This window comes from Tachyglossus aculeatus, chromosome 9 (genome assembly GCF_015852505.1).
Source record: "Tachyglossus aculeatus isolate mTacAcu1 chromosome 9, mTacAcu1.pri, whole genome shotgun sequence".
Lineage (NCBI taxonomy): Eukaryota > Metazoa > Chordata > Mammalia > Monotremata > Tachyglossidae > Tachyglossus > Tachyglossus aculeatus.
In genome coordinates, this window is record NC_052074.1 from 42,476,599 (window position 1) to 42,503,406 (window position 26,808).

The following is a 26,808-nucleotide window of genomic DNA, read 5'->3' on the forward strand; positions in this document are numbered from 1 at the left end:
AATAAATACAACTGATTGATAAATAAACAAAATAAATAAATGAGAAGCAACATGGCCTAGTGAACAGATAATGCACCTGGGACTCATAAGGACCTGGATTTTAATCCCGACTCTGCCATTTATCTGCTGGGTGAGCTTTGGGAGGTCTCTTCACTTCTCTGGGCCTCAGTTCCCTCATCTATAAAATGGGGATTAAGACCGTGAGTCCCCTGTGAGACATGGACTGTGTCTAACCTGATTACTTTCTATCTACCCCAGTTCAGAGTTCAGTGCCTGGCATGTAGTAAGCACATAACCTGTATATATGTATATATGTTTGTACTTATTTATTTATTTACTTACTTACTTACTTATTTATTTATTTATTTATTTATTTATTTATTTATTTATTTATTTATTTTAACCTGTACATATCTATTCTATTTATTTTACTTTGTTAGTATGTTTGGTCTTGTTCTCTGTCTCCCCCTTTTAGACTGTGAGCCCACTGTTGGGTAGGGACTGTCTCTATATGTTGCCAACTTGTACTTCCAAGTGCTTAGTACAGTGCTCTGCACACAGTAAGCGCTCAATAAATATGACTGATTGATTGATTGATTGATTGATAACAAATGCCATAGAAAAATAAATAAATACCATTGATTTTTAACTGGACTATCTCCTGTCTGGCACGGATATGGTGCTGGATGCTTTTATGTCTGGGATTTTCATCTTAAAGACTTCCACCACCTGCCACGGGACGCGGAACGGGAAAGCTACAGTTCTGAAAAGGGGATCATCACGTTCTCAGCAACTTCCCACATTCGGTCAAATTCCTGCAAAGAACTTTCCCATGCGAGTCCTGATGATACCCTTAGGGATAAAATCCATGTCTGTTGCTTGAGAAGCGGTGTGGCGTAGTGGCTAGAGCACAGGTTCTAATCCCAGTTCGGCCACTTGTCTTCTGTGTGACTTTGGGTAAGTCATTTCACTTCTCCGGCCTTGAATTCCCTCATCTGTGAAAGAAGATTAAGACTGTGAGACCTACTGTGTCCAACCCGTTTAGCTTGTATCTACCCCAGCGCTTAGAACGGTGCCTGGCACATAGTAAGCACCTAACAGATACCACAATAATAATAATTATTATTAGAATTAGAGAAGCAGCATGGCTCAGTGGAAAGAGCATGGGCTTTGGAGTCAGAGGTCATGGGTTCAAATCCCGGCTCCGCCAATTGTCAGCTGTGTGACTCTGGTCAAGTCACTTCACTTCTCTGGGCCTCAGTTACCTCATCTGGAAAATGGGGATGAAGACTGTGAGCCCCCCGTGGGACAACCTGATCATCTTGTAACCTCCCCAGTGCTTAGAACAGTGCTTTGCACATAGTAAGTGCTTAATAAATGCCATTATTATTATTATTATTAGTGTTATTATTATCGTTCAGAATTTTTGGCTCCTGTTACATCAGATGCTGCAGGGAGGAAATGCTAGGCCAATATCTTGCCTTGAGAGTTAAAAAGCTTCACTAGGGGCAATCCAGTGGGAGTATCTGGGATTGTTTATGTATTTTTGATCTAAATGAAGTTAGGCCAGGGCAATCAATCAACCCGTCAATCAATGGTATTTATTGAGCACTTACTATGGGCAGAGCACTGTACTAAGCGGTTGGGAGAGTAAAATATAACAGAATCAGCAGATACGCTCCCTGCCCATAACGAGTTTACGGTCTAGAGGGGGAGACAGACATTAATATGAATAAAACCAATAAAGCTTAGAAAGCAAGGAGCTCCCAGAAACCGCATTATTTAAATTCCTTCTCCTCCCTGAACGAGTTCCACCGAAAACAACTAGAAACAAACTATGTATTCTGAAAGTCAAGGCTGAGTTCCTTTTGGCGTGAGGATAAGGGAGAGAGAGGGACATTATCTTGCAGGGAAAAGATATGCGCTATCTGAAAGTAGCTCCTGGAAGGGAGACCAGCACGATTTTCCGCTAGGACGTTTTGGCAATAAAGTTGTTTTCCTTGGGTATAATACGCCATTAATGGTCCCATGGGTCAGAGCAGCAGTATGGCACGGAAATCAAGTAAATACATTTTGGCAACGGGTCAGAAAATCTCCCTGGAGCATGTAATTAACCATTGTAGCTGCAGATGTTTAATTAACAAAAAAAACAGCAACACGAGAGCTGACTTAAGTCTTCAAAGTGTGCATTCTGGCCTCAGAGGCCTTCAAGATTGCATTTTTAGCTCCAACCTTTGGGGGAACGAAATTAGTCCAGATTTTGCACTGCTTTTAAGGACCTTGGGTTTGAAGATAACGATTTACCAACCCCTGAAAAACCCTGTTTTGTCGAGAACGGAGCCAGACAGAGAGGATGAGGTTAGCCTCAGTAATAAAATGGGGATTAAGACTGTGAGCCCCCCATGGGACAACCTGATCTCCTTGTAACCTCCCCAGTGCTTACAACAGTGCTTTGTCCATAGTAAGCGCTTAATAAATGCCATTATTATTATTATTATTAATACCAGAAGCAATAGTTCCAGCAGCAGTAGCAGCAGGAGTATTTATTAAGCATCTGCTGAGTGCAATGCACGTACCAAGAAGTGGCTAATTCCCTGATCCCAGAGAGAATTGACTGTATCGGGGAGAGGCATACAGGAAATATTTATAAGCAGAGTAGTCATGAAGGTCCTACTGAATGAACTTATACCTGTAATGCTGACGACGGGTTAGCAATGGAAAAAAAAGATTATGGGTAATAAAATACAATCATTTAGTGGGGGATAACTTGTTCACATCTGAGAGGATGTTTTGCTTGGTTGTTGTGCATTTCCCAAGCACTTAGTGCAACACTCTGGATCTGGTGGATTTTCAATAAACACTTTTATTGCTTCCTGACTATTAATAGTAATTGTGGTATTTGGTAAGCCCATACTATACGTTAAACCCTCTTCTAGACTGTCAGCTCGTTGTGGGCAGGGAAAGTGTCTGTTTATTGTTGTCTGCATTCTCTGTATTCTCCTAAGTGCTTAGTACAGTGCTTTGCACACAGTAAACGCTCATTAAGTACGATTGAATGAGTTCTAAGCACTGGGGAAGGTACAGGATTAATGTCGGATACAGCCTCCGTCCCAGATGGGATAGTTAGAGGGTAACTATGCTTGGTGTAAAGGTGATATGAAGTGTCGAAGAGGCAAGGGAAGCGGTGAAAATAGGATGGGGGAAGAGGGTGATGAGAGATGAATCATGAAAAGCTTCCTGGAGATGATAAAGTAGGTGTGACTGTATTGTGTGACCTTGGGCAAGTCACTTCTCTGTGCCTCAGTTCCCTTACCTGGAAAATGGAGATTGAGACTGCGAGCCCCATGTAGGACGTGGATTGTGTCCAACCTGATGAGCTTGGATCTACCCCAGCGCTTATAAAAGTGACTGGCTCATAGTGAACACTTGGCAAATACCATTAATTAAAAAAATCAAAACAGTGGGTTTCCTTATGAAGAGGAAGAATTGACCAAAAAAACCCTTTAGTCTTCAATCAATCAATCAATCAATCAATCAATCAATCATATTTATTGAGCACTTACTGTGTGCAGAGCACTGTACTAAGCGCTTGGGAACTACAAGTTGGCAACATATACAGTCCCTACCCAACAGTGGGATCACAGTCTAAAAGGGGGAGACAGAGAACAAAACCAAACATACTAACAAAATAAAATAAATAGAATAGATATGTACAAGTAAAATAAATAAATAGAGTAATAAATATGTACAAACATATATACATATATACAGGTATATCCGCTTTATTTTTCGCATCGTAGAGGCCTCTGAGTGCCGATGTTTGCTCTGACAGTCTTTTTATCAAATCGATATCACGGTAAAGCACATTAGTCCCTTGGGACCGGGGAAAGCACTCTGTCAAGTTTTGAATCTGTTCTGCTTCGGAGAGATGTGAAAACACTTGGCAGCTATCGGATTTGCTTCGGGAAGGACGGAATTCCCTTCTGCAGGGAAATCAATTAGAAAGGACTCGAGTGGGCAGTAGCTCCCAAAACGCAATTCTGGCTCGAGTGAAGTGAACTGAAGGTGTGGGCTTGCGTTTCTTTTGAAATCCAGGTGGGTCTGGAGGGACGTGTACAAATCTGGGCCCAAGGTGGAGATTGGATTTGCCTGAACCCGGAACATTTTGAAAAAATCCCATTAAGCCGTGCAGCCCAACTCAGCCAGAACCCCTCTCCCTGGGGTGAGTAGAAATATCGGATGAGGGGAATGAAACATTGGCTGACTCGATTTGATTTCCTTTCTTGGGTAAGAAGGATTTGAGGGCTCACTGTGCTTTCTGATCCTGCAAAGTTCCTCACCACGATAGTAGGAAGAACTCGGGCTCGGGAGTCGGAGGACCTAGGTTCTACTCCCTCCTGGTTCTGCCATTTGCCCGCTGGTGATTCTTGGGAGGCCATTTAACTTCTCTGTGCCTCAGCTTCCTCATCTGTAAAATGGGGATTCAATATCTGCCCTCCCTCCTACTTAGACTGTGAGGCCTACGTGCAATATCTGACCTGATTATCTTAATACAGTGCCCCTCTGTATTGGGTAGGGAATGTGTCTGTTTATTGTTCTGTTTTCATAATAATAATAATATTGGCATTTATTAAGCGCTTACTATGTGCAAAGCACTGTTCTAAGCGCCGGGGAGGTTACAAGGTAATCAGGTTGTCCCACAGGGGGCTCACAGTCTTCATCCCCATTTTCCAGATGAGGGAACTGAGGCCCAGAGAAGTGAAGTGACTTGCCCAAAGTCACACAGCTGACAAGTGGCGGAGCCGGGATTTGAACCCATGACCTCTGACTCCAAAGCCCGGGCTCTTTCCACTGAGCCACGCTGCTAAGCACTGACTATGTGCCAAGCACTGTACTATGCACGGGGGTAGATCCATCTAATTAGTTTGAACACAGTCCCTGTCCCACAGGGGGCTCACACTCTTATCGTTGTTTTACGGATGAGGTAACTGAGGCCCAGAGATGTGAAGTGACTTGCCCGAGGTCACACAGCAGACATATATATATGTATATATGTTTGTATGTATTTATTACTCTACTTTATTTGTACATATTTATTCTATTTATTTTATTTTGTTAAGATGTTTTGTTTTGTTCTCCGTCTCCCTCTTCTAGACTGTGAGCCCACTGTTGGGTAGGGACCGTCTCTATATGTTGCCAACTTGTATTTCAATCAATCAATCAATCAATCAATCAATCAATCGTATTTATTGAGCACGTACTGTGTGCAGATCACTGTACTAAGCGCTTGGGAAGTACAAGTTGGCAACATATAGAGACAGTACTATACTATACTATACTACACTGTACTTCCCAAGCGCTTAGTAGAGTGCTCCACAATCAATCAATCAATCAATCGTATTTATTGAGCGCTTACTGTGTGCAGAGCACTGTACTAAGCGCTTGGGAAGTACAAGTTGGCAACATATAGAGACGGTCCCTACCCAACAGTGGATCTCAAAGCAGTGAGGCTTGAGGAGCAGTGTGGCCCAGTGGAGAGAGCCTGGGACTGGGAGTCGGAAGGACCTGGGTTCTAATGCCGCCTCCGCCGCTTGTCTGCTGTGTGACCTTGGGGGAGTCACTTCTCTGGGCCTCCTCATCTGTAAAATTCATCTGTAAAACCCTTAGCCCAGTGCTCTGCACACAGTAAGCGCTCAGTAAATACGATTGAACGAATGAATGAATTAAGGAGACGAATGGAGAAACCATTCAGAAGTGATTTGGCCCCACCAGTGATTTGGCCCTGGGGAAAGAGCACAAGTTTGGGACTCAGAGGACCTGGATTCTAATCCTGGCTCTGCCACTTGTCTGTTGTGCGATTGAATGAATGAGTGAGTGAACATGTGGTGAAGCCGGGACTAGAACCCAGGTCCTTCTGATTCCCGGGCCTCTCTAACCACCAGGCCCCGCTGCTTCTGGCTCCAAAAACGGCCGGTTGGTGCCAAGCTCGCCGCCACCGCCCGTCACCGACCCACGTCTCTTTCTCCTTTCGGTTTCAGGTTCCTGTGGCCACTGCGACTGTTGGACCCAGGCATCCTGCATGAGTGAGGAGGGCTCAGCCTGCGATGGAGCCCTGGCCCCGCCTGGCCCTGGTCCTGCTCCTCGGACCCCTGGCCGACGGCTCGAAGGCCGCCCCGTCCAAAGAGTTCACCGTGAAGGACATCGTCTATCTTCACCCCTCAAGTAAGCCGCAGGCCCGCCTCCGGGCCAGGGTGTCGCGTGCTCGGGGGTCAGTCTGTCAAATAGTAATCATAAGCATTACGGTTTTTGTTAAGCGCTCGCTAGTTCCAAAAACTGTTTTAAGAGCTGGGGTAGATACCAGCTCTACATAGTAAGCACTTAATAAATGTCATTATTATAGATACAGGGTAATCCAGTTGTCCCACATGGGGCTCACAGTCTTCATCCCCATTTTACAGATGAGGTAACCGAGGCACGGAGAAGTTAAGTGACTTGCCCAAAGTCACACAGCTGACAAGTGAGCCCGTTGTTGGGTAGGGACCATCTCTATATGTTGCCAACTTGTTCTTCCCAAGCACTCAGTAAAGTGCTGTGCACACAGTAAGCGCTCAATAAATACGATTGAATGAATGAAGTGGCAGAGGCGGGATTAGAACTCACGACCTCTGACTCCCAAGCCTGGGCTCTTTCCACTAAGCCACGCTGTTTCTCTAATCATATTCTAGACTGTGAGCCCACTGTTGGGTAGGGACTGTCTCTATATGTTGCCAACTTGTACTTCCCAAGCGCTTAGTACAGTACCCTGCACACAGTAAGTGCTCAATAAATACCACTGATTGATTGATTGATATTTATCGAGCACTTATTGTGTACCAAGCACTGTACTAAGCGCTTGGGAGAGTACAAAATTAAAGACAGTCCCGGCCCACAGTGAGATTACAGTCTAGTGGTGTAGGGTTCATTGGGTCTAGACTGCAGGCTCTGGAGGACAAGGATCAAGTCCACAGACTGGATTATACTCGCCCAAGTGTTTAGTACAGTGTTGAGCATACAGTAGACTGGAAGCTCTATGGGGAACAGAGATCAAGAGTGTTGAACTCTCCTGGGCACTTAGTAAGGTGCTTTGCACACAGTGTAGTGGTATTTATTGAGCACTTACTATGTGTAGACCACCATACTAGATGATGGTGGCATTTATTAAGCACTTAGTATGTGCAAAGCACTGTTCTAAGCTCTGGGGAGGTTACAAGGTGATCAGGTTTCCCCAAGGGGGCTCACAGTCTTAATCCCCATTTTACAGATGAGGTCACTGAGGCACAGGGAAGTGAAGTGACTTACCCAAAGTCACACAGCTGACAGTTGGCGGAGCTGGGATTTGAACCCCTGACCTCTGACTCCAAAGCCCAGGCTCTTTCCCCTGAGCCACGCTGCTTCTCAGCGTGGTTGGGAGAGTACGGTACAACAGAATTAGTGGACACATTGTCTGCCCATAACGAGCTTACGATCAAAATGGGGAGTGGGGTCGACCCTCAATAAATACTGTTGATTGATTAGGCCAAAAATTTTTGCAAAGAGCAGGAGGTTTAAGGCAGGGAAGTCTCAAGTTTATTTTTCAAGCTAACGAGGCAAAGCCATAAAGGGTTTTTTGTGGGGGTTAGGGGAATGTTATTTTTTTTTAAGACCAACTGTACAGGTTGGTTTTGCATAGTGATGGTCTGCTTTCTCCACACGCTCCTTTATTAATGGTATTTGATAAGCGTTTACTAAGTTCATTCATTCATTCATTCAATCGTAGTTATTGAGTGCTTACTGTGTGCAGAGCACTGTACTAAGCCCTTGGGAAGTCCAAGTTGGCAACATATAGAGACGGTCCCTACCCAACAGTGGGCTCACAGTTTAGAAGGGGGAGACAGACAACAAAACAAACCATATTAACAAAATAAAATAAATAGAATAAATATGTACAAATAAAATGAATAGAGTAATAAATACATACAAACACATATACATGCCAGACATTGTACTAAGCCCTCGGGTAGGTACAATCTAATGAGGTTGGACACTGTCCATGTCCCACTTGAGGCTCATAGTCTTAATCCCCATTTGATAGATGAGGGAACTGAGGCCCGTGTGGCCCAGTGGAAAGACCCGAGGCTTGGGAGTCAGAGGCCATGGGTTCAAATCCCGGCTCTGCCAATTGTCAGCTGTGTGACCTTGGGCAAGTCACTTCACTTCTCTGGGCCTCAGTTCCCTCCTCTGTAAAATGAGGATGAAGACTGTGAGACCCACATGGGACAACCCCTTGTATCCTCCCCAACGCTCAGAGCATTATTATTATTATTTGCCCAAAGTCACACAGCGGACAAGTGGGGGGAGCTAGGATTAGAACCCAGGTCCTTCCAACTAGCAGGCCAATGCTCTATCCACTAGGCCAAGCTGCTTCTCTCCTACCTCATGAGACAGACATCATTTCTCTGAGCGGGGGCTGCGGGGCCTTCAGGACGCAGATCAGCTAATGAAATATCATTTCTCTCCAGCAGACAATCTGTTCTCCTCTCAGCTCCACAAATTTCAGGGGCCAGTATAAGAGATTTGCCATTTCTCAAGCCTCCAGGGACCAGTGGAAGAGAGACTGTGAGCCCGCTGTTGTGTAGGGACTGCATATGTTGCCAATTTGTACTTCCCAAGCACTTAGTACAGTGATCTGCACATAGTAAGCACTCAATAAATACGACTGATGATGATTTACCTCCGCCGTCTCAGTCCCCGGCTGTCTGCCCAGCGTTCCCTCAGTCCGAGTTTTCTTCCTCATTTCTTTTTGAGCGGTCTCCTCTGCTGGCCTTCCTTTTTTATTTTAAATGGTATTTGTTAAGCCCTTAATTATGCGCCAGGCACTGAACTAAGCACTGGAGTAGATAGATACAAGTCAATCAAGTTGGACACAGTCTGTGTCCCACAAGCGACTGAGTACTAATCCCCATAAATAAATGTGATTGAATGAATGACTACAGAGGGAGGGGACAAGGGCTCCCACCAAAAGGTAGTCCAGTTGGGAATTATTGCTCAGGAACTCGGAGATCTGTTCGGAGTGGGAGGTACGTATTTATCACTCTATTTATTTTATTTGTACGTATTAATTCTATTTATTTTATTTTGTTAATACGTTTTGTTTTGATGTCTGTCTCCCCCTTCTAGACTGTGAGCTCACTGTTGGGTAGGGACCTCTCTAGATGTTGCCAACTTATACTTCCCAAGCGCTTAGTAATAATAATAATAATAATGATGGCATCTATTAAGCGCTTACTATGTGCAAAGCACTGTTCTAAGCCCTGGGGAAGTTACAAGGTGATGAGGTTGTCCCACGGGGCGTTCACAGTCTTAATCCCCGTTTTACAGATGAAGTAACTGAGGCCCAGAGAAGTGAAGTGACTTGCCCAAAGTCACACAGCTGACAGTTGGCGGAGCCAGGATTTGAACCCATGACCTCTGACTCCAAAGCCCAGGCTCTTTCCACTGAGACACGCTGCTTCTCTGTACAGTGCTCTGCACACAGTAAGCGCTCAATAAATACGGTTGAATGAATGAATTTGACAGACGGGGTAACGGAGGAACAGAGAAGTGAAGTGTCTTGCCCAAGGTCACCCAGCAGAGAAGTGGCGGAGGCGGGTTTTTGGTCCACGGCCTTCTAACTCCCAGGCCTGTGGTCCATCCACCAGGCCACGCTGCTTCTCCCCTTTTAGACTGTGAGCCCACTGTTGGGTAGGGACTGTCTCTATATGTTGCCAATTTGTACTTCCCAAGCGCTTAGTACAGTGCTCTGCACATAGTAAGCGCTCAATAAATACGATTGATGATGATGATGATGATCGTTGTCCTGGCCTCCTGATCATCCCCTCTATTTCCTTTGTATTTCAGGATCTTCTCTGATCACACCCCAGCTGGCCCAATCTCAGGGTCTCTGTTCTTTCCAAATGCTCCTCGCTTCTTCAATGAGGTGCCCCGTCATCTAATGGATAATAGTAATAATAATAATAATGGTGTTGGCATTTGTTCAGTGGAAAGAGCCCGGGCTTTGGAGTCAGAGGTCAGGGGTTCAAATCCCGGCTCCGCAAATTGTCAGCTGTGTGACTTGGGGCAAGTCACTTAACTTCTCTGGGCCTCTGTTCCCTCATCTGTAAAATGGGAATTAAGACTGTGAGCCCCTTGTGGGACAACCTGATCACCTTGTATCCCCCCAGCGCTTAGAACAGTGCTTCACACATAGTAAGCTCTTAACAAACGCCATCATCATCATTATTATTATTACTAAGCGCAAAGCACTGTTCTAAGCACCCATCATCATCATCATTATTATTATTACTATGTGCAAAGCACTGTTCTAAGCACTGGGGGGGATACAAGATGATCAGATTGTCCCACGTGGGGCTCACGGTCTTCATCCCCATTTTACAGATGAGGTAACTGAGGCCCAGAGAAATTAAGTGACTTTCCCAAGGTCACACAGCAGACAGGTGGGGGAGATGGAATTAGAACCCACCACCTCTGACTCCCAAGCCCGGGCTCTTTCCACCGAGCCACGCTGCTTCTCTGGATTCATTCATTCATTCAATCGTATTTATTGAGCGCCTAATGAGTGCAGAGCACTGTACTAAGTGCTTGGGAAGTGCAAGTTGGCAACATCTAGAGACGGTCCCTACCCAACAGCGGGCTCATGCCAGGATTGCTTTGTTGAGTTTAGATTGCTGACTCTGGAAGCTGTCCAGATGTCATTTCTGTTTGGCTCAGCACGGAGTCCTCTTGTTGGCACCCCCAGGGCACCTTTCGGTTTGTTTATTTCTCGTATTTATAGCCGCCGTGGCTCCATCTGGCCTCAAAGCACACTGATTCATCTCCCCAACATGCCTCCTTTCACGGGGAGGTTTTTCTCAACAAGGAGGAAGCTGCCAGAGTCTCACTGGTTCCTCAGAACCACAAATTGGTGGACGTCCTCCTCTCTCCTGGCCGTTGGATTGAGTTTGATGACTTGAAATATAATAATAATTGGATATTTGTTTAGCGCTTACTATGTGCCAAGCACCGTACTTAGTGCTAAGTACTAAGTGCTTCTTCATCATCAATCGTATTTATTGAGCGCTTACTATGTGCAGAGCACTGTACTAAGCGCTTGGGAAGTACAAATTGGCAACATACAGATACAGTCCCTTCCCAACAGTGGGCTCACAGTCTAAAAAGTCTTCAAGTCTTCAAGACTGTGAGCCCGCTGTTGGGTGGGGACCCTCTCTAAATGTTGCCAACTTGTACTTCCCAAGCACTTAGTACAGTGCTCTGCACACAGTAAGCGTTCAATAATAATAATAATAATAACAATAATGGCATTTGTTAAGCGCTTACTATGTGCCAAGCACCGTACTTAGTGCTAAGTACTAAGTGCTTTTTCTAGACTGTGAGCCCGCTGTTGGGTAGGGACCGTCTCTATATGTTGCCAACTTGTACTTCGCAAGCGCTTAGTACAGTGCTCTGCACACAGTAAGCATTCAATAATAATAATAATGGCATTTGTTAAGCGCTTACTGTGTGCGAAGCACTGTTCAAGGTGTTGGGGGATACAAAGTAATCATGTTGTCCCACGTGGGGCTCACAGTCTTAATCCCCGTTTTACAGATGAGGTAACTGAGGCTCAGAGAAGTGAAGTGACTTGCCCAAGGTCTCACAGCTAAGTGGTGGAGTCAGGATTAGAACCCATGACCTCTGACTCCCAAACCTGGGCTCTTTCCACTTAGCCACGCTGCTTCATAAATATGTTCAATCAATCAATCAATCAATCAATCAATCAATCGTATTTATTGAGCACTTACTGTGTGCAGAGCACTGTACTAAGCGCTTGGGAAGTACAAGTTGGCAACATATAGAGACAGTCCCTACCCAACAGTGGGCTCACAGTCTAGAAGGGGTTCAATAAATACGATTGAATGAATGAATAAGTGCTGGGGTGGATACAAACAAATCAAGTTGGACGCAGTTCCTGTCTCTCATGGGGCTCAGAGTCTCTTTCCCCATTTTACGGATGAGGTAACTGAGGCACAGAGAAGTTAATAAAAATAATAATAATGATGATGGTAGTTGTTAAGTGCTTACTATGTGCCAAGCACTGCAGTGACTTGCCCAAGTCCACACAGCAGACAAGTGGCGGAGCAGGGATTAGCCCACTGTTGGGTAGGGACTGTCTCTATATGTTGCCAACTTGTACTTCCCAAGCGCATAGTACAGTGCTCTGCACACAGTAAGCGCTCAATAAATACGATTGATGATTAGAACCCACGACCTTCCAACTCCCAGGCCCGTGCGCTATTCAATTCACCATCATCATCATCATCATCAATCATATTTATTGAGCGCTTACTATGTGCAGAGCACTGTACTAAGTGCTTGGGAAGTACAAATTGGCAACATATAGAGACAGTCCCTACCCAACAGTGGGCTCACCATGCAGCTTGAAACTCGGCTTGCCAGGATCTGCTTGGAAATGCAAAGTTGGTGCTGGGGAAGGATTTCGGGATTGTCAGTGGCACGAATACGAATACTTCCCAAGCACTCAATTTGTACTTCCCAAGCGCTTAGTACAGTGCTCTGCACATAGTAAGCGCTCAATAGATATGATTGATGATGATTGATGAGTAGGTCCTGGGCTGACTCTCCTTTTTTTTGTTTTTAATGATATTTGTTAAGCGCTTATTACATGCCTGGTACTGTACTGAGCACCGGGATAGTTACAAGCCAATCAGGTTCGATACGGTTCCTGTCCCAATCTTTTAATCTCCATTTTACAGATCGAGTAACCGAGGCACAGAGAAGTGAATTGACTCGTCTATAAGTCAAGCAGATAAGGGGCAGTGCCGGGATTAGAACCCAGGTCCTTCCGATTCCCAGGCCCATGCTCTATCCAGTAGGCCACACCGCTTCTAGACGCCCCTAAGAGGAAGCAGCAGAGACGGAGAACCCCGGCCGCTGTCTGCTCTGGGGGTGACGGCGCTGTAAATGGGCCCAGTCCTTTCCTGGAGAGACTTTCTCACAGGAATTTCGGGAAAAAGTCCAAACACCGGGCCTGCCTTCCCTGCCACCATTTTAGAAACGCTTCCGCCTCAGAGCCACTTTGTCCCACCGTTCAGCCGGGCATCCGGGAGAGGCAAGGGAAGGCTTAATCCCCACGAATGGATCGGTTGCGGGCGGACCGTCGCTCACCCCGGGAGCCGCCGGGCAGATATTGTTACGGGAGGTAAGGAGGCCGGATGGAGTTTCCCCGTCTCCCGGACAATCGCCCTCTCTTCGGGGACCCAGGATCTGGGGCCCGAAACAAGGAACGCTAAGCTTCTTAGCCGTGTGATCCGGAGCCAGGGGAGATCCGCTCGCAGCTGCGGCGGCTCCGGTTGGAAAGCCGACTGGCTCGGGCAACGCTTTGAAGGAACAATGGGAAAAAAAAAAATGGCCCGCATCTCTAAGAGACCCTGCCTTCCTCTTTATCAGATCGAGTGTCGGTTAGCTGGGGATTGGGCACAATTATTTGGGCCTGGAGCTAAGGGAGCGTTTATTTCCAGTGCAATCTTTCTGATGATCCATTCCCAACTGGCACTCTGCCTCGGGAGAGGGCTGACGTGGGTGTTTGGCCGAACCCTTTGGGGTGGTCGTGGAGCGCGCGTGGTCAGCTATGTTGGGCCGTTTTGGAAAAAGGGACACGTGTTTCGATCCTCACTGAAAATACTTCAACTCGCAGGCCTAGACTGGAACGTGTGCTCGGCCCGGCAGCTTGGCCTACTGGAAAGAGACCCGACGTTGGAGTCGGAGGGCCTGTGTTCTAATCCTGGCTCCACCGCTTGCCTGCGGTGTGACCTCGGGCAAGTAACTTAACTTCTCTGTGCTTCAGTTTCCTCATCTGCAAAATGAGGATGAAGTCCTACTCAAAATTCTGGGCAACTTGAGTCCCACAGCCCTCTATCCTCCTCTCTTCCAGTCAGTAAATCATTTTTATGGACTGACTCTCTCCTATCGACTTCACATGGTCCGTGAGTGGGGAAGAGGTGTACAAGCTCAGGGTATACAACACCATGGCCTTGGTTTCAGGAAAAAGGATTTGGACAGTCCGTCTCTTTTGGTAGTCAGAATGATTCAGGAGATGAAGGGAGAAACCATTCAGAAGTGATTTGGCCCCACCAGTGATTTGGCCTAGGGGAAAGAGCACAAGCTTGGGACTCAGAGGACCTGGATTCTAATCCTGGCTCTGCCACTTGTCTGCTGTGTGACCTTGGGCAAGTCACTTCACTTCTCTCTGCCTCAGTTACCCATCTGTAAAATGGGGACTAAGACTGTGAGCCCTCTGTGGGACAGGATTGTGTTTAATTTATGGCACCTTACAGTGCTAAGTGCTTAATCAATCAATCATCATCATCATCAATCGTATTTATTGAGTGCTTACTATGTGCAGAGCACTGTACTAAGCGCTTGGGAAGTACAAATTGGCAACGTATAGAGACGGTCCCTACCCAACAGTGGGCTCACAGTCTAAAAGGGGGAGACAGAGAACAAAAACCAAACATACTGACAAAATAAAATAAATAGAATAGATATGTACAAATAAAATAAATAAATAAATAAATAAAAATCAATCAATCAATCGCATTTATTGAGCGCTTACTGTGTGCAGAGCCCTGCTTAATACAAAGCTTTGCACACAGTACACACTCGATAAATATGATTGAATGAATAACCCAGTTAGCTTGTCTCTACTACTTGTCTCTACTACTACTCTACTACTTGCCTAGCAGACAAGAAGAGAAGCAGCGTGGCTTAGTGGAAAGAGCCCAGGCTTTGGAGTCAGCGGTCATGGGTTCAAATTCCGGCTCTGCCAATTGTCAGCTGTGTAACTTTGGGCAAGTCACTTCACTTCTCTGGGCCTCAGTGACCTCATCTGTAAAATGGGGATTAAGACTGTGAGCCCCATGTGGGACAACCTGATCACTTTGTAACCTCCCCAGTGCTTAGAACAGTGCTTTGCACATAGTAAGTGCTTAATAAATGCCGTCATTATTATTATCTTGTAACCTCCCCAGCGCTTAGAACAGTGCTTTGCACATAGTAAGCGCTTAATAAAGGCCATCATCATTATATCCCTCCAGCACTTAGAACAGTGTGTGGCACATAGGAAGCGCTTAATAAATGCCATTATTATTATTATTACTCAAGTGCTTACAGTGTCTGGCATATAGTAAGTACTTAAAAAATACCATTTAAAAAAACATAAACAAAACCTTGCAGGGGTCAGAGGTGTTGGTCGGACGGGGTGGGGGGGGCTGGTCTCTTAAAAGCTAGCATAATCTACCACTCAGGACCATATGGGGGGCGGATGTAGAGGCCAGATAGGAATTTTAGTTGGAGAAAATTGTCGGCAGACAATGCCAGACTGAAGCTTTAGGTTTTAATTTCCCAGTTTCTCAAGGTGAGCGGCAGCCCCCTCAATTTTCCTCAATTAAAGAAGCAATGTGGCTCAGTGGAAAGAGCTTGGGCTTTGGAGTCAGAGGTCACAGCTCCGCCGTCAGCTGTGTGACTTTGGGCAAGTCACTTCACTTCTCTGGGCCTCAGTTCCCTCATCTGTAAAATGGGGATTAAGACTGTGAGCCCCACATGGGACAACTTGATCACCTTGTAACCTCCCCAGCGCTTAGAACAGTGCTTTGCACATAGTAAGCGCTTAATAAATGCCATCATCATTACTATTATTATTACTCAAGTGCTTACAGTGTCTGGCATATAGTAAGCACTTAAAAAATACCATTTAAAAAACCATTATTATTATTATTATTATTATTATTATTATATAGTAAGTGATGAATAAATGCCATTATTATTATTGTTATTATTATTATTAATCCCACACAGGCCACATGCACTCAGAGGCCCACATCTTGGGTAGATTAGATCTTGAGTGAAAAATCCCCTTTGGCTATTTCTCAGTTCTCACCCTTACCCCTGACCCCCTGCCCCACCTCAGAAGGTTGAGGTCATTAAGCGCTTAGTACAGTGCTCTGCACACCGTAAGCGCTCAATAAATACGATTGAATGAATGAATTTGCGGTTGCTTCAGAGCCCGGCTGAGACAGAGGGAAGAACCAGCCACCTTGGGAAAATTTTATTTTCTCGGAGTTAGAATATTGCCCGGCACTTGGACACAAGACGGTCAGATTTTAAAGACCGTCCCGTCCCATTCCCTCCCAAGCCCGAGGTGAAGACTCCCAGGCCTGGTGGGATGGAGCTTAAATTGAGGACGGCTTGGAGCGGAAACCCGGACGTGAATTTGGAGAAGGCGATCCCAGCCTCTCCACGGTCCGATCAATTCCTGCCGCTCATTTCTCTCTCTGCCCAGCCACTCCCTACCCGGGTGGATTTAAGTGTTTCACCTGCGAGAAGGCAACGGACAACTACGACTGCAACCGTTGGGCCCCCGATGTCTACTGCCCCAGAGGTACGTCCTGATTTCTGATACTCGGAGGGGTCGTCGGGATCTCTGGCTTTGGTGGAGGCCTTTTTGGTGGCTGGCATTCGGTCGGGGAGGTCGTCGACATCCCCGGCTTTGGTGAGCGTCGTCCTGGTTCCTGACATTCGGTGTGTGTGTGGCGGGCTGGGGGTGGGGGTGGTGGTCATGGGGATTCCTGGCTTTGGTGGTGGTTGTCATGATCCTTGTCATTCTTGGGAGGGAGGTGGTTGTGATCCCCAGCATTCTGTGGGGGGGTTCATCATGACCCCCGGCGTTCATTTGTAGGGGTCGTAGTGATCCCTACAAAGAGAAGCAGCGTGGCTTAGTGGAAAGAGCACGGGCTTTGGACTCAGAGGTCATGGGTTCAAATCCCGGCTCTGCCACTTGTCAGCTGTGTGACTTTGGGCAAGTCACTTCTCTAGGCCTCAGTTACCTCACCTGTAAAATGGGGATTAAGACTGTGAGCCCCCCATGGGACAACCTGATCACCTTGTAACCTCCCCAGCACTTAGAACAGTGCTTTGCACATAGTAAGCACTTAACAAATGCCATTATGATGATGATGATGATGATGATTATGATGATGATTATCCCCGGCATTCTGAAATCCCTTTCAGAGATCTGAACCCCAAACTGAATTGGCCACCATTTGCTCATGTCTGCCCCTGAGCTAAGCACAACACTGAATAAATCCCATCGCCATTATTACTGTCAATCTGATGCCAAACTTTCACCACCCTCTGGGGCCCACTGGTCCCAGGAAGGAAGGAAGGAAGGGGACACGATGATAAATCCTGATTGCACCACAGGCCCAAACTGACTAAGCTTGATAGACGACAGCAAATGTTTGTTTTTCCAGAGAAGCACGAATCCAAGAATTCCTTCAACATTTCTTTGGACGCTCCCCACAGACAGGGACCATGTCCCCTTTCTGTACTGTGCTTTCCAGCCGCTTACTGGAGTGCCTTACACTCAGGGGGTGCACAAGACAGTGCTTAGAACAGTGCTTTGTACATAGAAAGTGCTTAATAAATGCCACCAAAAAAATAGATAACGCCACTATTACTCCGACCACAAGCAGTTGGAAGGCAGGTGGCCGACGGGAGGCTTTCAATGCAGTGTGCATGCCGGCTGGGCAGAGAGATGGCCTGGTGGATTCTGTTGGGTGATATATTTCCCCACTTGGAGGCCGGCTAGAAGCAGAGGTGCTAATGAGATTGATTGATTCCTTTGATTCCTTGAAAATCCCGTTTCAGCGCCCATGTCCCTCCAGCCGATTTCACGGGTCCCTCTCCCCCGCCCTGGCTAGTTGCCAGTGTGCTTCCTCTGGGCGAGACTCCCTGCCCCTCCGTGGGAATGCTCTGAACCTCAGGCTAGGGAGCCCAGGACCGGGAAGAAACTCAAACCCACTCCCAATCTTTGGAACAAAGGCTCCAGAATCCTTTTAGTGCCTTATCGGCAGGCTGAGTTCTCACGTAGCCCAAGGGCTGACCTTGAGGTTCACCTGGTGAGTGGGTGGGAGGGGGAATAGTTGGGTTGGGGGGTGAGGGGGAAAGATCTGCAGACTTCATAAACGCTGCTGCATTTTAACGACTCCGAGAAGCAGTGTGGCCTAGCGGCAAGACCGCAGACCTGGACATCAGAAGGACCCTGTACATATTTGCTATTCTATTTATTTTATTTTGTTAATGATGTGCATCTAGCTTTACTTCTATTCATTCTGATGACTTGACACCCGTTCACATGTTTTGTTTGGTTGTCTGTCTCCCCCTTCTAGGCTGTGAGCCTTTTGTTGGGTAGGGACCGTATCTAGATGTTGCCAACTTGTACTTCCCAAGCGCTTAGTACAGTGCTCTGCACACAGTAAGCGCTTAATAAATACGATTGAATGAATGAATGACCTGGGTTCTAATCCCAGCTCCGCCACTTGTCTGCTGTGTGACCCTGGGCAAGTCAATTCATTTCTAAGCTATCTGCTGTGTAAAACAGGGATTACGACCGTAAACCCCCCATGTGGGACAGGGACTGTGTCCAACCTGGTTTGCTTGCATCCACCCTGGCGCTTTGTACAATGGCTGACACCTAGTAAGCTCTTAACAAATGCCACAGTTATTAAGCCCATGCCTGTGGTGCTGATAATTGCCCTGGAGAACCTCTCTCCCACACCTGACTGCTAACGGCATACCAGCTGCTAGCAGGCTGCCTTTATTGGCCAATAAATAACTCCCGAAGCTGGGCCCGCTCTGTTGGGTTCAGATGAAGAAGGCTTCTGCTGTGCGTTCCCATCCTCTTTAGTGAAGTTTTCCAATGGCCAGTTCCTCCTTCCTGAAGTGGAGGGAGATTCTGCCTCATTCCAAAAGTAACGTGGTCAGAGTCCTGTTTCTGATTATTTTCTGATTTCCCTCCCAAGCGCTTAGTACTATGCACATAGTAAGTACTCTGTAAGTTGGTTGAGCTCATGGAGGGCACTTAGGGAATTCAGGCAACTTTAGAGCGGGCAAGGGTCTTGAGGGGCCTTTTGAACCCTTGCCTTCAAGCAAGCGGCAACATGCTGGTGAATGCTGTGTTTGTTAGACATGAGCCCCAGAGAGATGCCATCCTACGGCTTCGCTCGGTTATTTCAGCAACTCCCCCAGCCCTGGCTGGGCTCTTCTTTGGACGTTCAACCAACCTGCCCCTTCCCCCTTTAAAGGTCAGACTGGAGGGGGAAAGAGCCCAGGGAGTGTGTGCCCAGAGGAAATGGAGATAATGGTGATTCCCGGCTGGTGAGGGGCCCCTCTACCGTAGCTCCCTCCCTGTTGGTTTCCTTGGCCGAGGGCCCCCTGAGGGACCCCGACTTGTGACAAAGATGTTTTTCTGTTTTGGCAGAGGCCCGCTACTGTTACACCCAACACACCATGGCGGCCTCCGGAAACAGCGTCTCCGTCACCAAGCGCTGCGTGGCCCTGGAGGACTGCCTCTCCACTGGATGCGTGGACTCGGAGGTCGAAGGACACAAGGTCTGAAGACTTATTCATTCAGTCGTGCTTACTGTGTGTACAGCACTTTACTAAGTGCTTGGGAGAGTGAAATATAACAAAATAAAGGACACATTCCCTGCCCACAACGAGTTTACAGTCTAGAGCCCCATCGGTTTCCCGTTGCACTCACCCTTTGGGTTCTGTGGTGGCTTCTGGCCCCAGGCAAATCAATCAATTATTTATTGAGCGCTTACAGTGTGCGGGGCACTGTACTGAGCACTTGGGAGAGGACATTATGACAGAGTTGGTAGATGTGATCCCTGCCCACAGTGAACTTACAGGCTAGAAGGGGAGGTGGATAGTGTCATCTGTGTGACTTTGGGTAAGTCACTTCACTTCTCTGTGCCTCAGTTCCCTCATCTGTAAAATGGGGATTAATACTGTGAGCCCCACGTGGGACACCTTGATTACCTTGTACCTACCCCAGTGCTTAGAACAGTGCTTGGCATGTAGTAAGTGCTTAACAAATACCAACATTATTATTATTATTATTATTATTATTATTATTAAAATGAGGATTAAGACTGTGAACCCCTTGTGCAACAACCTGATCACCTTGTAACCTCCCCAGTGCTTAGGACAGTGCTTTGCACATAGTAAGTGCTTAATAAATGCCATTATTATTATTATTATTATATTAAAGTAAGGATTTTTTCTATGGTATTTGTTAAGCACCAACTATGTGTCGAATATTGTTCTAAGTGCTGAGATAGAGACAAGTTAGGTTGGATCCAGTCTCTGTCCTGCAGGGAAAAAAGGAGAATTGAGGCAGAGAGAAGTGAAATGACTTGCCCAAGGTCACACAGCAGACAAGTGGGAGAGGTTGGGATTAGAACCCAGGTCCTTTTGACTCCCAGGCCTGTGCTGTTTCTCCCCCACCTCCACCTCCACCTCCCCATCCCCCCCGCCTTACCTCCTTCCCCTCCCCACAGCATCTGTATATATGCATATATGTTTGTACGTATTTATTACTCTATTTTATTTGTACATATTTATTCTAATTATTTTGTTTTGTTAATATGTTTTGTTTTGTTGTCTGTCTCCCCCTTCTAGACTGTGAGCCCACTGTTGGGTAGGGACCGTCTCTATATGTTGCCAACTTGTACTTCCCAAGTGCTTAGTACAGTGCTCTGCACACAGTAAGCGCTCAATAAATATGATTGAATGAATGAACTAGGCCATTTAAATGCTGTTTAACTTCGATAACAGCACCTCTAGTGTGTGCGCCCAAGCTGCCCATTTGCTGATAAGGATGTGAAATATAACACTTGGAAAATTAGGTTTTGATATATGTATACTCCAAGTCTTTTATTATTGATACAGAAGCAGTGTGGCCCAGTGGAAAGAGCACAGGCTTGGGAGTCAGAGGTCATGGGTTCTAATCCCTGCTCCGCCACTTGTCAGCTGTGTGACTTTGGGCAACTCTCTGGGCCTCATTTATCTCATCTGTAAAATGGGGATTAAGACTGCGAGCCTCATGTGGGACAACCTGATCACCTTGTATCCCCCCCAGCACTTTGAACAGTGTTTCGCACATCACATAGGAAGTGCTTAACAAATGCCATCATTATTATTATTCATTCATTCATTCAATCGTATATAGTGCTTACTGTGTGCAGAGCACTGTACTAAGCGCTTGGGAAGTACAAGTTGGCAACATATAGAGACAGTCCCTATCCAACAGCAGGCTCTCAGTCTAGAAGATTTATTATTATATGCCCACCAGAGTAATTTAGAAAAGCAGCATGGCATAGTAATACCACAGGGTAACAGACACATTCCTTGATGACAATGAGTTTACGATCTAGGATTAAGACTGAGTCCCACATGGGACATGGACTTTGTCCAACCTGAACAAGTTGTACCTACCCCAGTGCTTAGAATAGAGCTTGACACGTAGGAAGTGCTCAACAAATAGCATCATCGTTGTATTTATTATTATTATTGTGATGATTAGATTGTTCTGGTCTGATAGGGTGAAGCTGTGCTGGGATGACATTGGACAGCTGGGGATTAGGATCGTCCTGGTGGGAAACACCAGCTTCCCTGGTCCCACGGGAAGTAGAGACCGGGCCTGGGAGGTTATGGGTTCTAATTCTAACTCTGCCACTTATCTGCTGTGAGAACTTAGGCAAGACAGAGAAGCAGCATGGCTCAGTGGAAAGAGCAAGGGCTTTGGAGTCAGAGGTCATGGGTTCAAATCCCTGCTCCACCAATTGTCAGCTGTGTGAGTTTGGGCAAGTCACTTCACTTCTCTGGGCCTCAGTTACCTCATCTGTAAAATGGGGATTAAGACTGAGAGCCCCCACGTGGGACAACCTGATCACCTTGTAACCTCCCTAGCACTTAGAACAGTGCTTGGCACGTAATAAGCGCTTAATAAATGCCATCATTACTATTTCACTTCTCTGTGCCTTGGTTAGCTCATAGGGATTGAGACTGTGAGTCCCACGTGAGACAGCAACTGTGTCCAACCAGATTAGCTTGTATCTACTCCATTCATTCATTTATTCATTCAATCGTATTGAATGCTTACTGTGTGCAGAGCACTGTACTAAGCACTTGGGAAGTACAAATAGGCAACATATAGAGATGGTCTCTATCCAACAATGGGCTCACAGTCTAGAAGGGGGAGACAGACAACAAAACAAAAGCACTTTAGAGTAGCATACATTTCAATTGTAATCAAGTTTTTAAGGGTCCCTCTGAGGAATGAAAATTCACAGTGCTACGAAAATGTGTTTCCCAAATGCTTCAAACGTTATCTGCCGCCACAGCAGCACCACTGGCATTAGATTGTGAGCACATGGATTTTCTATTGACTGCTGCAGAAAACTGACATGTTATCCATGCTTAATAGTGCAGCGCCTGGCACATAGCGCTTCCAAATGCCATTATTATTATTATTATTAAGGGTTGCCCCCCTCAGCCCCAGGCTAGGGTTGTTCCCTCCTAAATCAATCAATCGTATTTATTGAGCGCTTACTGTGTGCAGAGCACTGTACTAAACGCTAGGGAAGTACAAGTTGGCAACATATAGAGACAGTCCCTACCCAACAGTGGGCTCACAGTCTATAAGGGGGAGACAGAGAACAAAACCAAACATACTAACAAAATAAAATAAATAGAACAGATATGTACGAGTAAAATAGAGTAATAAATATGTACAAACATATATACATATATGAAGGTGCTGTGGGGAAGGGAAGGAGGTAAGATGAGGGGGATGGAGAGGGGGACGAGGGGTAGAGGAAGGAAGGGGCTCAGTCTGGGAAGGCCTCCTGGAGGAGGTGAGCTCTCAGTAGGGCCTTGAAGGGAGGAAGACAGCTAGCTTGGCAGATGGGCAGAGGGAGGGCATTCCAGATTGGGGGATGACGTGGGCCGGGGGTCAATGGCGGGACAGGCGAGAACGAGGCTCGGTGAGGAGATTAGTGGCAGAGGAGCGGAGGGTGCCGGCTGGGCTGGAGAAGGACAGAAGGGAGGTGAGGTAGGAGGGGGCGAGGGGAAGGACAGCCTTGAAGCCCAGGGTGAGGAGTTTCTGCCTGATAGGCAGATTGATTGGTAGCCACTGGAGATTTCTGAGGAGGGGAGTAACATGCCCAGAGTGTTTCTGGACAAAGACAATCCGGGCAGCAGCATGAAGTATGGATTGAAGTGGGGAGAGACACGCCTTCTGGCTCTACCTTCAACCCCCCGGGGTCTCTCTTGCAGGTCTGCACTGCTTGCTGCCAGGGCAACATCTGCAATCTGCCACTGCCTCGCAACGCTTCGGATGCCACCTTCGCCACCACGTCTCCCATCAGCCGCGCCGGGCGGCGGGGGCACCGCCTGGCCCTGATCGCCTCGTGTCTGTGCGCCTGGCTGGGGCTTTCGTCCTAGCGATGCCACGTCGTGGGGTGAGACGGCCAAGCCTCGCTGTGGAGCGGACGTCCTGGGGTCGACTGGGCTGGGGCTCCCTGCCTGGAGATGCAGCAAGCCCGGGGAAGCAGGCTGACAGTCTCCAGGAGTCCGGAGGTCTCAGATGCTCGGCAACTGGGTCGGTCATTTGGAAGGAGGTCCCAAACGCCTGACGGATCTTTCTGTTTCTGTTAAAGATCTCCCCTTCTACCCCCAGTCTGTCTTTGCGGAGACTTTCGATTGAGCTCTGGGGATTGCGCCTTCAACCCGGAGCTGGGTGGGTTTTTTCCGAAGGAAAACTGACTTTTTCACTCAAGGATGAGGCCCAACTGGGCCCAGATTCTTTCCCCCTCTTGTGTTTCTGGGTAAGGGAGGTCGGGAAGGGGGACTGTAATAGAGTCGCCTTGGGTGATGTGGATGTATTCCCCCTGCACTCTCCTCCAGTTGTCAGATGTCACACCTATTTCCAGCAGATAGCAATGCTCCTCTCTTGAGGGGAGAATTTCTGGTGAGAAGAACCGGAGGGGAATCCAGCTTTCCATCATGTTTAGCAAGGTGCTTAGCTGTGCCTAAGGGAAGCCCCTGGCATTGAAAAAGTCAATCCCCAGAGGCTTTTCTGGGCCTGAGTGATTGCGAATGGCAAGGAGAGGCTGCTGGAGCATTTTGTTGGGGTGGGTTGGGAACCTGAAAGTCTCCAAGGTGGTAGAAGATGAGTCCAAGAGAGTATATGGATCTGAGAGTTTATAAGGTCCAGCTTGTCTATGCTTTTGGCATTAGCTCTGATTATCATCGTCAATGGTATTTATTGCACGCTTATTATGTACAGAGCACTATATTAAGTACTTTAAAGAGTACACTACAACAGAGTTGGCAGGCACGTTCCCTGCTCACAAGGAGCTTACAGTCCAGAGGGACTTGTCCCTGCTTGTAAATCATTCCTGCAATATTTATTTCTGTAGACCGCCACTGCAAACTCTCACGGTGCGAGAGACTGTCCACCGTTCAGATGGACACACCCAGATTGAAATACTTCTTTGGAAGAAGAAGTAGCCCATTTTACTGGTGAGGTAATTGAGGCAGAGAGAAGTGAAGTGAGTTGCCCGAGGTCACGGAGTCGACAAGTGGACCTCTCGCCAATCCCTCCTTGGCAGACTGCATGAATGACTCAGTATCGCAGAGGAGGGGTGTGCATGCGTGTGTTTGTGTGTATGTTTTCCCAGCCCATGGGCACGGCCCCCTCCCGGCTCCCTGGAGAACCCAAAAGGGCATCCAGAGACCCTCCGCCACCTTTGCCCCTATTTATTTTTTCGTCTTCCCTCAGCTTGCACCCCCTTCCCCTCTCCGGGTACCCCTCCCCAGCCCTGTATATATGTGTACATGGATGAATAAAGGATCTACAGCTCTGCCATCTGCAAATCGATTCCCGCTCGAGAGTTGCAATATCCCAGAACCCCGTCCTGGTCGGGAAGGGAAAGACCACCTCTGCCACCTCCTCTTCAGCCTTTGGCCCGCTTTTTAACATCTCTTCTTGCCCTCAAGCAAGAGGCAGTATAGTAATTATTAAGCCCCTATCATGTGCCAAACATTGGACTAGATGCAGGCAATCGGGACAGCCCCACAGTCCCTGCCCACACAGGACTCATGTTCTGAGAGTAGCAGGCTTATCTCCATTTTACAGATGAGGAAACGGAAGTCCAGAGAGGTGAATTGACTTGCCTGAGGTCACACAGCAGGCCGGAGCCGAACTGGAATTTGAACCCAAGTCTGCTAACACTCAGCCCCTTCCTCTTTCCACTAGGTCACTCTGCCTCTCACGTTTCTGCTTTCTGGAAGGAGACTCAGGCCGCGTCCGATCTGATTGTACCGTATCTACCCCAGTGTTTAGCACAGTTCTAGGCCCTTTGAGAAGCAGTGTGGCCAAGTGGAAAGAGCACGGTCCTGGGGGTCAGAGGACCAGGGTTCTAATCCCACTCTGCCACTTAGCTGCTGTGTGACCGTGGGCAAGTACTTAACCTCTCTGTGGCTCAGTTCTCTTGTCTTTCCTCCTACTTAGACCTTGAAACCATGTGAGACAGGGACTGTGTCCAACTTAACCTCCCAGCGCTTAGAACTGTGTTTGATGCGTAGTAAGCACTTTATAAATACCATAGAGTCATTTCTGTTATCCAGGTTCGAAAAATTCGACGCCTTAAAATGCCCCTTGAGGTCCTCCCTGACGTTACCTCCCACGGGTTGTTCAGGGCGAGGTGTCTATCAACTAACCGCTGTCCCGGGATGCGGGAGGTGTCCCGGTTGGGACCATGATTTTCCAGGATCTGAATGGGTCAGGAAGTATCAGCTTCCCCATGGAACTGTAAGAGACTTTCCTAGCCCCATTCCTTCCTGCTTCTCCTTTGCGACTTCCAGCTGCCAAAATGGGGAATCCTGATGGTCCGGGACTGGGAGGGGACGGGAGACAAGGGATACCCCCGAGGCAGCTACCTCTGGGGATGCTTTGGCTGCTTTGTTTTTTATTCTGGTATCTGCTAAGCGCTTACTACGTGCCAGGCACTGCAATTAATAAATTAATTATGGTTTTCAGTGCTTACTATGTGCCAAGCACTGTTCTAAGCGCTGGGGCAGATACAAGGTAATCAGGTTGTCCCAGTTGTAATCCCCATTTTACACATGAGGTCACTGAGGCCCGGAGAAGTGAAGTGACTTGCCCAAAGTCACCCGGCTGATTAGTGGCAGAGCCTGTGAAGTGGGGATTGAGATTGTTAGCCCCAAGAAGGACAGGGATAGTTTCCAACCTAATTTCCTTTAGAGAGAAGCAGCGTGGATCAGTGGAAAGAGCCCGGGCTTTGGAGTCGGTGGTCATGGGTTCAAATCCCAACTCCGCCAATTGTCAGCTGTGTGGCTTTGGGCAAGTCACTTCACTTCTCTGGGCCTCAGTTCCCTCATCTGTAAAATGGGGATTAAGACTGTGAGCCCCCTGTGGGACAACCTGATCACCTTGTAACCTCCCCAGCGCTTAGAACAGTGCGTTGCACATAGTAAGCGCTTAATAAATGCCATTATTTTATTTATTTTTTATTTATTTCCTTGTTTCCATTCCCAGCACTTAGTACAGTGCCTGGCACATGGCAACTGTTTAACAAATACCACAATTACAATCAACCATTCTGCGGTATTTATTGAGCGCTTACCATGTGCAGAGCACTGTACTAAGCGTTTGGGAGGATATAACACTTAGCAGACATGTTCTATGCCCATAATGAGCTTACAGTCTAAGAGGGTCCGGGATTTCTTGCAAGAATCTCTGTCAGACAAGGCCATTCTCCACCCCCTAAGCCCCTGACTCTCGCAGAGCGGAGAGTGGCTACGTTT

The 26,808-nt window shown here is 47.2% G+C and overlaps 1 protein-coding gene across 4 annotated transcripts in view; it reads left to right on the plus strand.

Moving 5' to 3' along the window:
* Positions 1 to 24,840, plus strand: part of LYPD6 (LY6/PLAUR domain containing 6) — a 51,716-nt gene extending 26,876 nt beyond the window's left edge. The window contains exons 1-4 of one of the 4 annotated variants that reach the window (XM_038751548.1): positions 6,059 to 6,222; positions 16,412 to 16,510; positions 19,391 to 19,521; positions 23,254 to 23,487. In XM_038751548.1, the coding sequence (XP_038607476.1) occupies positions 6,105 to 6,222; positions 16,412 to 16,510; positions 19,391 to 19,521; positions 23,254 to 23,421 (516 nt within the window). In that variant the 5' untranslated portion in view covers positions 6,059 to 6,104 and the 3' untranslated portion in view covers positions 23,422 to 23,487. Of the gene's footprint in view, positions 1 to 6,038; positions 6,223 to 16,411; positions 16,511 to 19,390; positions 19,522 to 23,253 lie in introns of those variants that run through there. The other 3 variants (XM_038751546.1, XM_038751547.1, XM_038751549.1) reach the window with 3 other exon arrangements.
* Positions 24,841 to 26,808: the final 1,968 nt, after the last annotated feature.